The sequence below is a fragment of the Globicephala melas genome, chromosome 5 (genome assembly GCF_963455315.2).
Source record: "Globicephala melas chromosome 5, mGloMel1.2, whole genome shotgun sequence".
Classification (NCBI taxonomy): domain Eukaryota; kingdom Metazoa; phylum Chordata; class Mammalia; order Artiodactyla; family Delphinidae; genus Globicephala; species Globicephala melas.
Genome location: NC_083318.1, coordinates 110,056,781 through 110,073,194, shown reverse-complemented (window position 1 = coordinate 110,073,194; position 16,414 = coordinate 110,056,781). Strand labels below are relative to the sequence as shown.

At 32.8% G+C, this 16,414-nt stretch overlaps 1 protein-coding gene across 1 annotated transcript in view; it reads right to left on the bottom strand.

The window, feature by feature from the left end:
• LRBA (LPS responsive beige-like anchor protein) overlaps nt 1-16,414 on the bottom strand; it is a 732,049-nt gene that overhangs the window by 516,572 nt on the left and 199,063 nt on the right. The window contains exons 32-34 of the mRNA XM_030878183.2: nt 14,040-14,118; nt 11,797-11,930; nt 4,545-4,606 (exon numbers count right to left, since the gene is read on the bottom strand). Of these exons, the coding sequence (XP_030734043.1) occupies nt 4,545-4,606; nt 11,797-11,930; nt 14,040-14,118 (275 nt within the window). The remainder of the gene's footprint in view (nt 1-4,544; nt 4,607-11,796; nt 11,931-14,039; nt 14,119-16,414) is intronic.

The window sequence follows — 16,414 nt, the reverse complement described above, 5'->3', positions numbered from 1 at the left end:
GAAACTTAAAGTCTAACGGGAAAGAAAAAAAATAATAGACAATTTAAATAAAGAATGAAATTACTATAAGGTGGGTCAAGTGAGTGCTTAGGATGTATACCTCACCTAGGCTTAGAGTTGTGGGGAAGAGAGGAGTCAAAGAAAGCTTTCCAGAGGAGATGGCAATTTAGCTGGGAGTTGAATTATTTATTTATTCCATATATATTCACTGAGCAGCCATCAGATGCCAGGGACTGTGCTGGGTACTAGGCACACTTCACAGTTTACCTAGTATACTAGGTATATGAAACAGAAATAGCTGTAACCTTCATAGGACCTAGAGTAGAGAGAGGGAGACTGGCAATAAAGAAGTAGCAAACTAGCACAGGTATAGTTAAAATTTGTGATATGATGAGTGCTAAGATGAAGACGTGCAAAAAAGATACCAACTATAGATATGATCTGAGAAGAGCATAATTAAGCTGAGCTCGGAGTGATGAGAAGAAGCCAACAATTAGACTCACCAAATTTGAAGGAAGGAAATTATAGGGAAAGAAAAAGCCTACGCCAAGACACAAAATTATGATGGCACATTTGGGTAACTTTAAATAGTTCGCATAGCTTGAGAACAGTTACAAAAACAAAGTGATAAGAAATGAGGTCCAAACAGTAAGAGAGGCCTAATAATGAAAGATGCCTTTGTGCCATGGTATAGAGCTGGTTTGCTTTCCCCTATCCTTCTCGGGGTTTTTTTTTTTTTTTTTAATTATCTACTTTACCCAAAATACTCATCACAACTATAAAAAAGAAAAGCTCATGAAATAAAAAGCCAAGAGCAATAACATTAATGTCACATATTTAGAAGGAATAAACTCAAAAAGGAGAAGAAAACCAGAATTAGAGAAAAGAAATTAGAGGAGAGTGATGGAAAAGAGGAACACTTTACTATGAAGATTCAGGAAAAAATTCAAATGGCAATAATTCAACCACAAAACAGACATTAAAGAATCATATGAATAGTGATAGCTGGTTCTCATTATGAACATTATACTTTTAAAATTAATAATTCAGAGATATTGAAAGAAATGACCAAACCTTTTGTTATTACCTTCATGCAAAGGAAATATTTCCCAAAATAGCAACAATCTACATATTTTGTTGAAAAATGTATTGAAGAAAAATCAGACTAACACTATTTTTAAATTAACTTTTACTGCTAATTAACTACTCACACAGGATGCCAGGCCAGACTACATGGTGCTTCTAGTTTTTCTATATACTCTATGCATTTCTGATAAATGGGAAAAGAATAGATGACCTGGCAGAAGGCTCAGACAATAATATGTGATTTACAGGACATGAATGCAGCTACCATAAGATTTATCTGACAGCCCTCTCCGATAGTGGACTGTTGAGTATCCGATGGAATGATTTCTAGTCTAGAAAGTCTACTACTGAGTAGCCATACACATTATTTATTTATTAGATGTTTTGGGTTGAAACCATTTTTAAATGACGCACTTCACAATGCACAGTCATAAATTAAGCTTTAAACCCAAGAAGGGAGGTAGTGTTGTTGGAATGTATGTCAGACTGAATTAGGATGAGCAACACAACACTTTTATAAAGTGGCCTTGAATACAATGTCAATTCCTTCAAAAATGATATTAATGTCAAATGAGCAGGATATAAACACTTTACACAATGCTGGAGTAATATTACTTGAAATATTTATTTAACATTTTCTTTAAATTCATATGGATTTCTACAAGGTTTATACACATACACAACAAATATTGGGCAAAAAAAAGTTACATGCTTCTGAAAAACTGAATCTGAAATATAATTAAGAAGTTGTTCGATTATTTTCTGTGCATCAGAGAATATACAGTTTCCTGAAGGGTGTATACAGTCTTATTTTAAAGAAGTAAAGAAGACTTAAATCAGGTTTTGGAGCTTAAATAGCTCTTGAATTATTTTCAGTATAGGAATAAGCATAACTTAATAAACCATAAGTATATATATATATAACTTTACTCAAAAATAACATGCTAAATATTTTAAGAAAGATTTTCAACTCTAAATAATAACATTTTGTCTTAAAATGTTAAAATTTAAATGGGATAAAATATGAAATGGTATCTAATAAACCTATTAATGAATGAGTGGATATTGAAAAATATGATCCTAGCTGAAGCTTTAACAAAATATATAGTGATCTACTTGGTCTTAATGACAGCAAACCAAACGTGATCATTTCCTCATTTCTTAAATTCAGGCTCTAAACTCTCTTCTGTAATAAAATACGGCAGACTTAAACACTTTGTTAAGAAGAATACAAAAAAAAAGTTTTGAATGGATTCAAGAAAAATAATCAGAACATGGCTGATTGCCATGAAATTAACATCAACTAATTTGTAGTTTTAAATCAAATTTGCAGATGTTAAGTTCATAAGCATATCCCATTATTTATGTGATTAAAAAGGAGTTTTTGACCTGATCTTTCGATCTTTGGCACTCAATCCACTACATCTCTTCTTTACAAAATTGATTAAAATTTTAGCAAGATGCTAGCCATTTACTTCCCACCCTATCTCAGACTAAAACAAATTATCAGTCAAACTCAAGCCACAGCCACCCAATATCTGCAAAATGTCGACTTCAAATTCAATTTCATCTCTCTTAAGCTTTCATGTAGAAAAAGACAGTTCACTTTTTAACAAAATAAATCACTTTTGTGATTGCCAATCTGACCTCTTTGAATTAGGAAAATTCAAAGTGAAAAATGTAATTATCACCCCAGAACAATCTGTATACATCTGGAGCTAATTCTAGCTTCATTTTTCATGTCAGTTTTTGCACTGTGCTACATCTTAGAGAGATGCCGTGGAACTTTTGGAGAACCCATAAAAAATGTTAAGAACTTCAAACAAACCAATAATGTGTTTTATTTAAACAAAACTTTGAGATGATCTGACTTTTGCAACTTACTCTAAGTGATCTTCATATTCCCATTTGATTGGAATAGTATTAAACAGCACTGTGACATACATGACAAATAGGTGTCTTAAAACATGTCATTCTTTATCTTTTCAGCTTCTAACATTCCACTGTGTAATATACTATATTTAAAACAGCTTTCATGTATCAAGAATACATTAAATTCTTCTAACCTAGAAAGTGAAACTTCACTATCAAACTTCATCTATGAAACAATTACATCTCTATAAACAATAAATTCATACTGCTGTTGAGTATACATATAAAACTGTAAGCAAATGATTCTTAAAGTAAGGGTAATTTCATGTCAGTATAAGAATGGTATATGGTAATTTCAATTCAAGAAATAAACGACCAATTATTTCAAATCAGATTACTAAATGGGAAATTTTATCCAGTCAGTTTGTAAAGGAATGGGAGTTTTCTAAAGTAGATAATTCACTTAAAAACATGACTCTCGCTAAATCTAAGAATAATAAGCCCACTTCAAACATAACTACTCTTCACAAGTTCATTATAAAAATCCATTAGATGTAATCTCTGGAAGTAATTGTTCTTATTGCATTTTATTGACAATGCATAGTATTGATTTTTCACACCTTCTATGATTCTTTAATTTGTATTCATGAAATGTCCATCAGCACAGTCAAAATAAATTTGGCAATATAGGCACTAAAATGAATAAATCGATGAAAAGAAACATTAATTTTGCATTATCCTTATTCGTCAGGCAAGTAAACCAGGAGAGTTTTAAATGAAGGTCAAAGGTTTTGAAATGGGTCAGAACCCTTGACCTCTAGACCAATACTCTTCCTATTAAAAAAGGCTATTTTAAAGTTTTAAGTAGGGGAATTTACTACCAGCAAGATATCATTTTTAAAAGACTACCAAAAAAAACTCTCAATAAAAACATTCATCTGTTTAACTGCTAAAGAGAAAAGAAAATATCACAGGATACATGATTTTTACATAAGTTTAAAAAAAAAATCATTAAAGTTTACCACATGAGGTATAAGGTTTCTGAACAATGAAAGTAATCTCGCTTTTAGGAATTTATTCACTACATCTTATTATGATGGCTGTCATATTTTTGTTGATGTTTTCCCAAATCTACTAGATATGTCAAAAATAATTAGCAATGACAAGAATCCAAAATTATTTATCACTCATTTTATAACCTCTGCACAAAAGGGAAGTAAACCCATTATTCCCATGGGAGTCAGAGTGGCACTCCGCGAGGTATAGAAATAAATCTGTTTCTGTAACTTTAATATGCAAGGCAAAGAAATTTAGCCATCTCAAGGCCATTTGATCTGGACATTTTTAAATGTGGCTCGAAAAACCTCTATTTCTCATTCATCTATCCTATTTCTCTCAGCACTCACTTCGAAATAAACTGTTAGCCCCAAACACAAGAAGTAACCCTTTTGCAATACAAATAAATTATTTTAAAACTGCAAGCACAAAACTATTGTAGCAAAAATTTCTAATCAATTTTAACTTTCTTGCAAAATGAATTCACTTGAGAATTTACTTTTAATTCAACATTGATTCTTGTCACTCACCTGAGAACACAGTAGCATAACCAATTCCACAACTGAACTACTAGACTTCATGCAAACCAGACCTATATCAAAGAGAATTTTTTTTTAAATTACAAAGTAAAAAACAAGGGATTTATTTCCTATACAACTTTGTCCAAATTGGTTTTAAAATAAAATTTAACTTCTTGCTAAGAACCAAACCTATACATATTTGATCATATGTGTAAACAAAACATTCTGTAATTACTTTAAACTTGGCATCAAAACCACAATTTTTTGTAGCCAATTTCATTTCAGCTTTCAAATTACTAAAACATTTATTATAACTTCATATATACTGACATTTCACAATACTCATAGAAATGTGCACAACATATGCCATATTGACCAATATCACCTAAATTTTGTTTTGGAGAGAGTTGATTGTTATACATGCAGAGAAGGGAAATGGCTCCCTGACCTTTGCTTTCTCCACCACACTCTCTCCCTTCAACCCTCTAGCTATCAATCAAGTTTCCATTTTGTTTCATGGCAGCAGACATCCCCAACACTCTTATTAGTACCTTGACCTGTGACCTCACTCTAAACCTTAACAGAAGTGCAAGCCGTTGTCTGTTATATATTCTTGATTTTTTATAAATAAATGCATTTATAATTTCTCTTTTATGTTTCATTTGGGTTCACCAAAAATATCTCAGGAAGGAAGTTTTATATAGTTAATAACTATCTAAAGAATTCTTTAGTTTTGATTAACAGTAAGATATAAAGTAACTACTTTAAAGAACATTCAAAGAAATTTTATAACCAGTATCTTAAAAAAGCAATGCCAATAATTAAAAGCACTAAATTACTAAATTACACTAGTAATAAGTAGAAAAATTAAAATTTTTTATTATTATATTTTTCTAAGCAAACGTAAGTTTAAGTTCAAAGTAAACTAAGTATAACAACTAAAATAATGCCTCATGGCCCTCACACACCCCACAGAATTACCTTATTTCTTTCTCCACATTAAAGTTCTTGTGGGCATCCTATCCCATCCTATTCCCTTTCTTTAATCTTCTTGCTCTGTAGTTCTTTCTCTTTCCCTCTTTTAGTCATGATGCCTCATACCTGCTGACGCCACATGTTGGCATTCTGTAGCCTTACAAATAGTATTCAAGTTAAACAGGTTGTTCACCCCCTTCACTTTCTAGAAAAGTCAAAACCATTTTTCTCCATGTCTGAAAAAAATGTGTAACGTAGAAATGATGGTAACAGTGTCAGCACTGGCATGAAAATTAGCTACAGAACATCTACATGTTGCATTAAGCAAACAGGCCATTAACTAGACTAAATTGTTGTTTCTATAGAGCTAAGATGACCATACCTCCTCAGGCTAATGCCAAGGCCGAAAGGAAGGGCACAGCAATACTCCATCTCTTATTGGTGGTGTAGCCTTTGTTGGTCTGAAAACCTGTCACTTTTCATAAAATGTTACCCAACTACAGGAAGTTCCATATATTTCAACTTCAAAAGCCACTACTTGCAGCAAGTAAATTCAGGTTTTTTCTACAACTATTATTCCTTACTGCTCGATTCTAGAGGAACCAGAATTCCTACCACCTTTCCTTTTCTGGCAAAGCATTTAGGCCCTGATCTGGCTCAGCCTTTCATATCCACTCAGATAATGAACAATAATGATTAAAAGGGTCTTGGGCCGTTCAAAGTTAGAAAGATTTCTAGATGTTCCTTTGTCTCTCTACAGCATATTGTAGGATAGTTCAATACTCGTACTTTCAAAAAATTACTTATTTCAGTCTTATTTCTCAATAATAAAGATTAGAAAACCACAGGAAGGTTGATACAACAACTGATCAGTGGGTTGAGTGTTCAAGGACAGTAAGATGTCAAATAACATTTCATAGTTTGATTAGAATGATTCATGTGTTTTTTAGAGTGAGATTTTATAGATCTGTAAAGCATGGGTAGGGGGCGATGGAGGATTTTAAATGAGAAAGGGCTTCAGAAGACAAAAAAAGAGCTTATATTAGACCTCTAATACTAAGCTTCCTACCTAAAGGGCATCAATACTGCAAACAAAAATATATAACCTTGGGAATAAATAAACAGGAAATAATCCCAATAAGGGACTTGATATCAGATTACACAACTTAATCACATCTCTCTATGACCTAAATTGTTTTGTGACACTGGTTGCATGGACAAAAAAGCAAGAAATGATTTATAAATCAGTAAATCTGTCTTCAGATCTACATTCAGACTCTAAGGATTACCCAAAGGAAGGCCTTAAAACAACACTTGGAGTGAAGTTGTAAGTTGTTGCAGAAGCATCAATTTTCATTTTACACACACAAATCCTATTATTGTCCCACTTAGCAGAAAGTGAACAAGGTACTGTAGGCTCAGGGATCTGACTAGCCTCATAATCTGACCCTTGGGTTCAGTTTTCTTGGTTTTACCTTTGATTGATTTTTCAACAATATGGAATTTTAGTCTCCTCAAAAAAGACAAACTGAAAATGCCAAAGCCAAGAGATTTATACTCTTCTGGTGTTTCACAACCAAAGACCACTTCAATTTCTCCACCAGAGACTATTTATCCCACCTCTATTACCACTGTTTTTCCATACTATTAAACTCAGAAGTACTAAATGGCTTACCAGATATTAAGCTATCAACATCCGAATGCACTGAGATACCTAAATTCTCAAGTGTACCATGAAAAATGGTCATGACCATTTACTGTCTGGAACATAAGAACCCTGTTTGTTGTTTTATTTATTTATCTTAAGTCACCTAAATAATTTACAAAAAGATAAAGCGATGGTGTAAACATTATTATAAGTTTCAGTAAGAATTTAAGCATAATAAACTCAAATTTTTCCCTGTTTTCCAGGTTTTGAAAGTATTTGTCTATAATTTGGATATAATTAACTACTCCTCATGAACCTATAAACATGATATTCATCTTAAAAATACTGCTTCTAAATTTCAAATAAAATTCTAATAGGTGCAACTTTATCATTAATTCTGGTCCTTCTTCTTGAACTAACATCATCAAATGCAATACTTTGGAAAAGTTGGATTATTCAAAATTTTGTTGTAGAGAGAACAGCCATTTTCTTTTCTCTCGAATTCCAAAATATTTTCTTCTTTAGATTATAAACACCATTCAGAATGATTAATCAACTGAATTTTTTCATTTCTACATGAAATGTTCCTTCCAATTGTCTTCGGCATATACCTGCTTTAGTATCTATTCACTCAGAACTGCACCAAGTAAATTGTGGTGCACAGCCATCATGAACGATGGATGAACACTGTCACACGCCTTCTTAGCAAAATGAGATGTCCCAGGTTCTTGTCACAAAACATTGTATAAATTTTGTAGAATGAAGTCCTTCCTCCTATTGAATGACACGATGCTGAGAAAACCAATTTCCTTTTTTGTCCACAGAAATATGCTGTGCATTAATGAAGTCCTGATTTGATAAAAATTATGAGTACTACTCCCTGTCTCCTCAAATTCACCCACAGTTGGTCTAGTAATTATAAAATGTCTTCTCCTGTCAATTTTTTTCACCTCACTATTATGGGCAGAAAATAAAAAATTCTGAATTCTTAACTATATTCAGTGAAAGCTAAAAATAAGACCACAAAGACGGTATCCACAGACTTCTTTTATACCAATATTTCTCAACCTTTTTTGAGGAGCCTAAGGAACATTTCAGACCATTTTTTCTTAACTGTGCCCCCATGAAATTTTAATGCTAAAGATAAACTATACAGACGTACTGTTGTCCATCAGAAGGTCTAAAACCACTGTAATGTCTAAGATACTTTTGCCCTCCCCAAATACCAGTTTTTGATCCCCCTGAGAAAACAAATTTATATCTTCTTAAAATACAATGCAATACTTTGGCCAACGCAGTAAGAAAACTGAGGGTGATCCAAGAGTGATGATTTGTTTTCCTAGGATTATAGGGGCAATTCCAGTATTCTTGTTTTCTTATTATTTTAGTCCTTAGTATAGCTAGAAATAACTGATGAGTAATGATAATTAGGAAAATGTTTTAAGATATAGGAAAATTAAGATCACAAAGACCTCATAATGAACCTTAGATTTATAAGAAGTGTCCAATGAAATCACTTAAGGTAATTGTCAGATAAAACAAACTTTTAAAAAAAGTAATCGTCTCTTTGTTTTTGGAAGACTTCTTTTAAAAAATAAAAGTAATAAAACATCAATTCTTACAACGGGTTATAACTACTTGAAAAAGGGGGTTAATATCACTAAAATTGAGCCAATCAGAAAATATGTGACTTTAGGCATGATGTAACATGAAGTATTATATCTAATTAAACTTTTAAACTTCAAGCCATCAGAAAATACACAAAATAGAGAAACTGTTAAATAACATCACCAAGAATAGCCAGAGTGCCAAAATGTATAACATTCTACAGAACCACCAACCACATTTCTTCAATGAGTCAATAACATGAAAACAGAGGAAGAATAGGGGGAAACTATTTGACATTAACATGGACTTAAGGGACATATCAAATTCAGTAAAACTGACTTTGGATCTTAATTGGAAGAAAATCAGTATAAAAAAATCTTGTAAATAAAGATGAATATGGGCTGAGTATTACAGAATTATTATTAATATTATTAGGTATAATAGCAGCAATTATGATTATGTAAGAAAATATATTTTTATATGAATTATGAATTATTTAGGGGTGAAACAATGTGATGTCTGGGATTAACTGAAACACTAAAGCAAAACAAAGGGAGGTGGATATAACAATTATGGCAAAACAAAGATAGTCTGGGTAGTTGCCAAAAATAAGTTCATGGATATTAAAATTCCTACTTTGTAAATATTTTAAATGTTCATTTAAAATTATTAATAAAAATCACATTTAAAATTTAAAAGTAATAAATTTTCAAGTACCTGGTCACACAGCTAGTGACTGACAAGGGCTGAGGTATCCTGCCTTTTAGTCCAATGCTTTTTGAACAGAACTATGCTGGGATGACCTCCCTTCAAAACTTTCCTGTTTTACAATGCATAAAACCACCACCCAAAGGATTCCTCACAACTTAAAATACATAAGTTATATAAAACTCTTAGATTTGTTTGCTATTTTTATGAACACAGACCAATGAGTAGTCACTGCTCAAGTTTATAGACGAGCAATAGTGCATCATCCTCTTTTTTATCATTTTATCAGAATTTACCATAAGAAATTGATTCTAAATTAAATTTTGTTCCAGGATCTAGAATTGGCAAGTTTAATACTTCTGAGTATCTAAGGTGATACTATTTTTCTGGGTCTATTATAAAATTCAAAGATCAACTAAGTAGCCAAAATGTCTTGCTATACTGAAAGGCTAAAATTAATACATTCAATTTACTGTTACAAAATGAAATATAGTTAATAAGTTGTCACACCACTTTAAAAGAATAAATGTTTGATATGTGAAATATAAATTAGGGTGAAGTCCTTCAATGTATCAATTCACTTCCTTTCAAATTTTATTACTTCATTACGTCAAATAGTCCTTGGCTAAACAATTATATCCTTCAGCAGATGAAATAAATTTCCACCACAAACTTAGTTCAGTATTTCTAAAATCTGAACTTTTTTTCAAATAAATTCAGTGCTATTCTTTGACTATATGGAAATGATATCAATCATCACCAACTCCATATAAATTTAAAGCAGGGATGATAATGAAATTATTATTTTAGCTAATGATTATTACTCTTATAGATACATATTTTAAGGGTCAAATAAAGTGCTGATATCCCATAATTAACACTCAGATACAGATATCTTGAACATTAACCTATTTATAACTTTGATTACCATTATATCCTTATTTCTATAAAAAGAGGGGCTTTGGGCTTCCCTGGTGGCGCAGTAGTTGAAAGTCCACCTGCCGATGCAGGGGACACAGGCTCGTGCCCCGGTCCGTGAAGATCCCACATGCCGCAGAGCGGCTGGGCCTGTGAGCCATGGCCGCTGAGCCTGCGCATCCGGAGCCTGTGCTCCGCAACGGGAGAGGCCACAGCAGTGAGAGGCCCGCGTACCGCAAAAAAAAAAAAAGAGGGGCTTTTTTCACAAGTTTTAAGAAATTCCTTAGAGATCATCTAGTGACTGATAACCAACAAAAAGTCATGATAACTAAAGCTGTAAGTTGATATTTAAAGATACTTGCATACAGATAATTATGCTTTCCCATGATTTTTCAGCTTTAGGAGAATATGTGTCTCATCCTTAAACCATCTAACATGGATACAGACAAGCCAGACTTAGCAAACATCTAGTCCAAACACTTTTGAATGAAAAAAATCAATTTGACATTATCATTGATGAAAATCCTCTAGCTTCTCCTTAAAAAAATTCTAGCTATGGGAATGAAGATTTGTATTTTGAAGTCAGTCTGTTAAGCTCTTAAATAGAGCTAATCATTTGAAAAGTTGATCTCTATTGAACTGATTCCTGCTGTCTGAGGAAATTCAAGGTCTACTTTCACTTGATTGAGTTAACCTCTTTAATATTAGAAGACACTTAACTATTTGACAAGTGCTTCGTGTAAAAAAAAAGTCCCAATACCCCTCCATCCATTCCATAAATAGCATGGTTTCCAATCCATGCAGCAACTTACTTACTATGCATGTTATCTAGTTTGACACAATCTCAAAGTACCCTACCTAGAAAAGATCCAGTAATCTATGTATGATATAAGCAAGATAGAGTAAAATACTACTGTTTTTTCTACTTATTTGTAAAACAGAATTCCACTAACAGAGACAAATAATGCATTCCTCATTTTCCTAATATGTAGCAATACACTATTGTTTATATAGATCTTAAATTCAAGTAAAATCTCAGGTAAATACCCCACTTATTACTATAACACCAGTCTCTCCAATTCTCAATTCTCATAGTTAATTTTAATGTATTAAAACATTTCTTAGTTCTTTCATTCAATACTTTTTTTTTCTTTTTTTATTGTTCCCCAAAACACACAGTAATAAATCTAATGCACACAAATCTCATGCAAATCACTGATAAAAAACCTTGAACAGATTAGAATAGCAGTCATGCCATATTCTTTAAAAGACATGTACAGACTCTTTGAGAAGCCTTGTCAAAGGCTGAAAACAAACAATAAAACTCCATGCATCTCTTATTATTCATTTCAGTTTTCAACCCTGTAGTTTAAATGTATGTATGAAGAAAGAAGAATCACTTACTTGTTCCTTCTATAAGCAGTTCTTGTCCATGGCTACCCAAAAGTGTCCGAGAAAGAAAAGGTGCAAAATCTACAAATATCTCTCGTAGAAGAGGAGCTGCCTTTTCCAAAGCATGTTCGAGCCTCTCTGTAATACTAATAGAAAGATGTTAAGTTACCTGTACTATTCATTAGTATTTATCAGTTTTCTAGTTTTTAAAATGAGTTTTCATAGAACTGTAAAATTATGTGAAAATTTTAAAATTACCTAAAGATTCACTATTGCTATGCACACCATTCCTTCTGCCTGGAATATACTTTTTTGTTTGTTTGTTTTGTTTTTTAACATCTTTATTGGGGTATAATTGCTTTACAATGGTGTGTTAGTTTCTGCTTTATAACAAAGTGAATCAGTCATACATAAACTGGAATAGCCTTTTTTATTCTGTTGTATATTGCCACCCCAGCCCTCACAAACAACCTGGTTAACAACCACTCCAAACATCAGCTCTTACTGGAAGGCTTAACTGGCCAGTAGAGAGCACTTGATTTTAGCCCCATTACAACATAAACAAACTATCAATCTTTTAACAAATTTTCTATTGACCATTAAACCATGAGCACCTTCAGATCAAGAACTATGCCTTCACTTCTAAGTTCTCAGCTCCAGCTGAGAACTCAATAATTACAAACTCAATAATGTTTATAAACTGAAAGAATCAGTCTATATTCTTTTTCACTAACATCTATCTCTACAAACAATTTCTTTCTAATGCAAGCTGAACAACTTCTCACTTGCAAATAGTATACTGGCACATTTATAATGATATCAATTTACTCAATATATCTCTTTGTGACTATATGTACATATATTCTTATATACATGTATACACACATAAACCCATACGTATATATACACACAGTTGTCCCTCGGTTTTCACAGTGGAACGGTTCCAAGACTCCCTACAGATACCAAAATCTGTGGATGCTCAGGTCCCTTATGTAAAAGGGCATAGTATTTGCATATAACCTATATTTTAAATCATATCTAAATTACCTATAATATCTAATACAATGTAAATACAATGTAAATGCTATATAAATAGTTGCCAATGTCAAACTATCGTGTGTGGAATGGATGGACGACAAGGTCCTACAAACTGTAATGGAAAAGAATATATATATATATATATATATGGATATATGGCTGGGTCACTTTGCTGTACAGCAGAAATTAACACAACATTGTAAGTCAACTATACTTCAATAATTTTTTTTTTTAATTTTAAAAAAGAAAACTACAAAAAAAGAAACATCAAAAAAAATAGTTGCCATTGTGAGACAAATTTTTGCTTTGTGGAACTTTCTGGAAATTTTGTTTTAATATTTTCAATCTGTGGTTGGTTGGATCCATGTCCAGCGGTATACATATATATATATTTAATGAGTTTAAAAAAAAACAAGCCCTCTGCATTTCAGGAAATTCAGTTTCTAACTTATGAACCAAACATATATATAAACAGCCACTACTTATTAACTATTCCTACAAAGAGTACTTTCTATTCATACAACCAACAAGAGATGCTACTGAAACTATCAACTGGTAAGCTGCTGGAAACTTCTGTGCTCAATAACCATCTCTTCCCAGGTACTATCCATAAAACTATTTCTCTCTACTTATCTCATGGATCCTCTTATCCCTGGATGACATCACAACTACAAGCCTACACTTGTAGCACCCAAGTACGTTTATTTTTAAAGTGTTATGCATTTCCCAATTGTAATAAGGCAGATTAAGAACTCTAGCCACAAAGGCCCTAGTAGTGGAATATATTCACAGCCTTCCAAATTAGAATTTGAAATGCATATACCCAATTAAACAAGATAACTGACAGTAAAAATCTATCTATAATTCAGTATCAATATAAACTTCTTATTTCAGCATTTCTAGGGAAGATGAACAATGAATTCCAAATGTTCAATCTACAATCATATGAAACGTAAGCCATAAGCTACTAACTACCTGTGAAATTAAATATTTGTTATGCATTCCATATTTATTAATCACAAAAAGCTACTTCTTGGGAATCTTTTACATCTCATAATCTTTAAGAAGGCACTTCTAAAATACTCCCAAGCCTCTAAACGTCATGTATGTTTTTTAAAAAAGAAACAAAGTAAATTTTTCTAAAAATTGTAGCTAGACATTTTTAAGAGTCATCAAAAGGAATAAATCACAAATATCCAAGTTAGTAGCTTGAATACCTCATATTCGAAACTTGGTCTTGTGGAACTGAACCAACTGTTGGAACTGCAGGTAATTTTGCATTAGATGATCTACCACCTATAAAAGAAAATAACCATTCAGGGGATTTTCTGTTTTTAGATACAAGAATTCAAACAGAAAAGATATCCTGATAGCAAGTTACCAAAAAACATACTATACTGCATTTTTAAATGCCTATTAATTTGGATAATATTAAAATCTACCAATTAACAAGGTTTTTCTTGAATCATTTAACATAAAAATCTCAGTTACCAGTTCAATTATCACACCAAGCAGTCCTTCCACCCATCAGCTGAAAACGTAATAGAAAAGTAAATTCTGACTCACAAAAGTGGGGTCATGATTCCTTTCATTGAACATCAAGTGGCAACAGAGATTTACAATTAGAAACTTTTTTAATTGAAGCAAAAAACAGAAACGGTTAATTCCAAATTTAGCTTAAATAGGTATGCCTCATTACCATGAAAACTGTCTTTATTCAGCCACCAAATAACTTCTGCTATACCCTGAATGCTTCTGAGTCTAGTCCAGCAAACATTATGCAATAACCACCTGAGAAACCTTTCTTAAATGATACAAGCAGAACACACTCCCTCATGTGCGTCCTCACTGTAATTCGTAAATAACCTGTTGTTTGCATTTGTCACATTGTATTTCAATTGGTTTTTTAAATGTCCTTTTTCCTAGTATACTAATCTTTTTGAAAGCAGAGATCTCATCTTTTTCATCCATCGATCTCTAGCACCTAGACAAACTGACACAATACAAGGTTCTCAATTTATGTTAATTGCAGAAATGATTCCCTTAATCATTCCATCCCCATATTTTAGTAGGTCAATCTTCCCACCTGGTATATACTTCCCTCTCTAGTTCCTACAATTTTATGTCCCTATCTTTGTTCAAACTACTTTGTAAAATTAATTTTCACCATGTGATCTTATTTTACTCTCCAATGAACACTCCCAGATGTCCTTACTCTTGTATATCTGTATTGTTAAATGCCCACTCACCATCTTATAGCACAAGATGTTCAAACTACCTTGCCCTATACAAGAGCTACCTCCTTTATGTTTTCAACAAATAACTGTGCTTATAAATTTTACTTGGCAAGAGAAAAATAATTACCAGGAACTTAACTCTGACAGAGTCAAAGAATGGATAGGTACAGAAACAACACACAGTATGAGAAGTATTGAAAAAGTCTAGAAGACTAATTTGGAGGATAATTTACTGAGGCTTGAAGAGTTCTAAAAAGCTCAAGAAAGTAGGGGAAAAATAAAGTTCCCATTTAACAATCAGGATATATGGGATAGAAAAGCATTCAATTTAAGCTAGGAGTAGGACCTGAAGAAACAGAAGAGCCATTTTCTTTCTAAGGACAATAATAGGGAGAAGGAAGAAAAGAATGGACACGCACACAGTGTCAAATGCCCCTCTCTGACACAGGGACCATAAGAGTCACTGGAATCCAACTGAGATGATAGCCTAACAACCTGGACAGTATAGGCAAAGGAGGTATGCACAACTTGCTTGCAGCTGCAATCCAAGAAGTAAAGTTTCTCTTTCTAAAAGTAGTGTCCTAAAAGGGCACCAAGTTAGTATTAGAGCAGACTGAAATCCCATCACAATTCTATAGAAAGGTAGACCAAGAAAGGCAGCAAACATATTGAAGCAAATGAAACAAAGATGCAAAGCTTATAGACAAGGAGGGAAGAGGGCCTCAAAGGATTCTGGAACCTATCAGGATGCACTATCAGAGATCAGATTCTTTTGATCTATTCTTAAAACTTCAGGCATGGGTAGCCTGGAAACACCTCAAGGAGACAAAGTGGTGTGGACAGAAAGATAAAAGAAAGATAGAAGAAGAAATGTTCACCTAGGATGTAGAAAGAAAGATGGCAGAAACAGATGAGAAGGTAGAAAAGCAGCCTCTTTGACATGTGGGAGCTGGCCCTGTAATGTCAACTAGGCCCTGGTGTTGTTAAGAGCTGGCTTAGAGCCCCGAGCTAGGTCTTGTTATTCTCTCCCTGAATATAAACAATTTCATAAAACAGCAACATCAGACAAAGCCATGCCATGACCATGATGAATCAACATAAAACAATACCACTCTGTGATCATGCCCCAACAGACAAAAACATGAACTCCAGCCAAATAACAAAGATGGTCAAACATCCCAAATCTTAATATGAAAGATTGCTGTTTCTTTACAAATTAGAGCTTTACCCTCATTCAAGTCTTCCACGATTCTAGGTAAGATTTATTAGGATATTTAATCATAGAATTACCCATGCTTTCTGACAGAAGAAAGCCCCACTTCCTTAACCCTTCCCCAAAATCATCATTTTTTCTA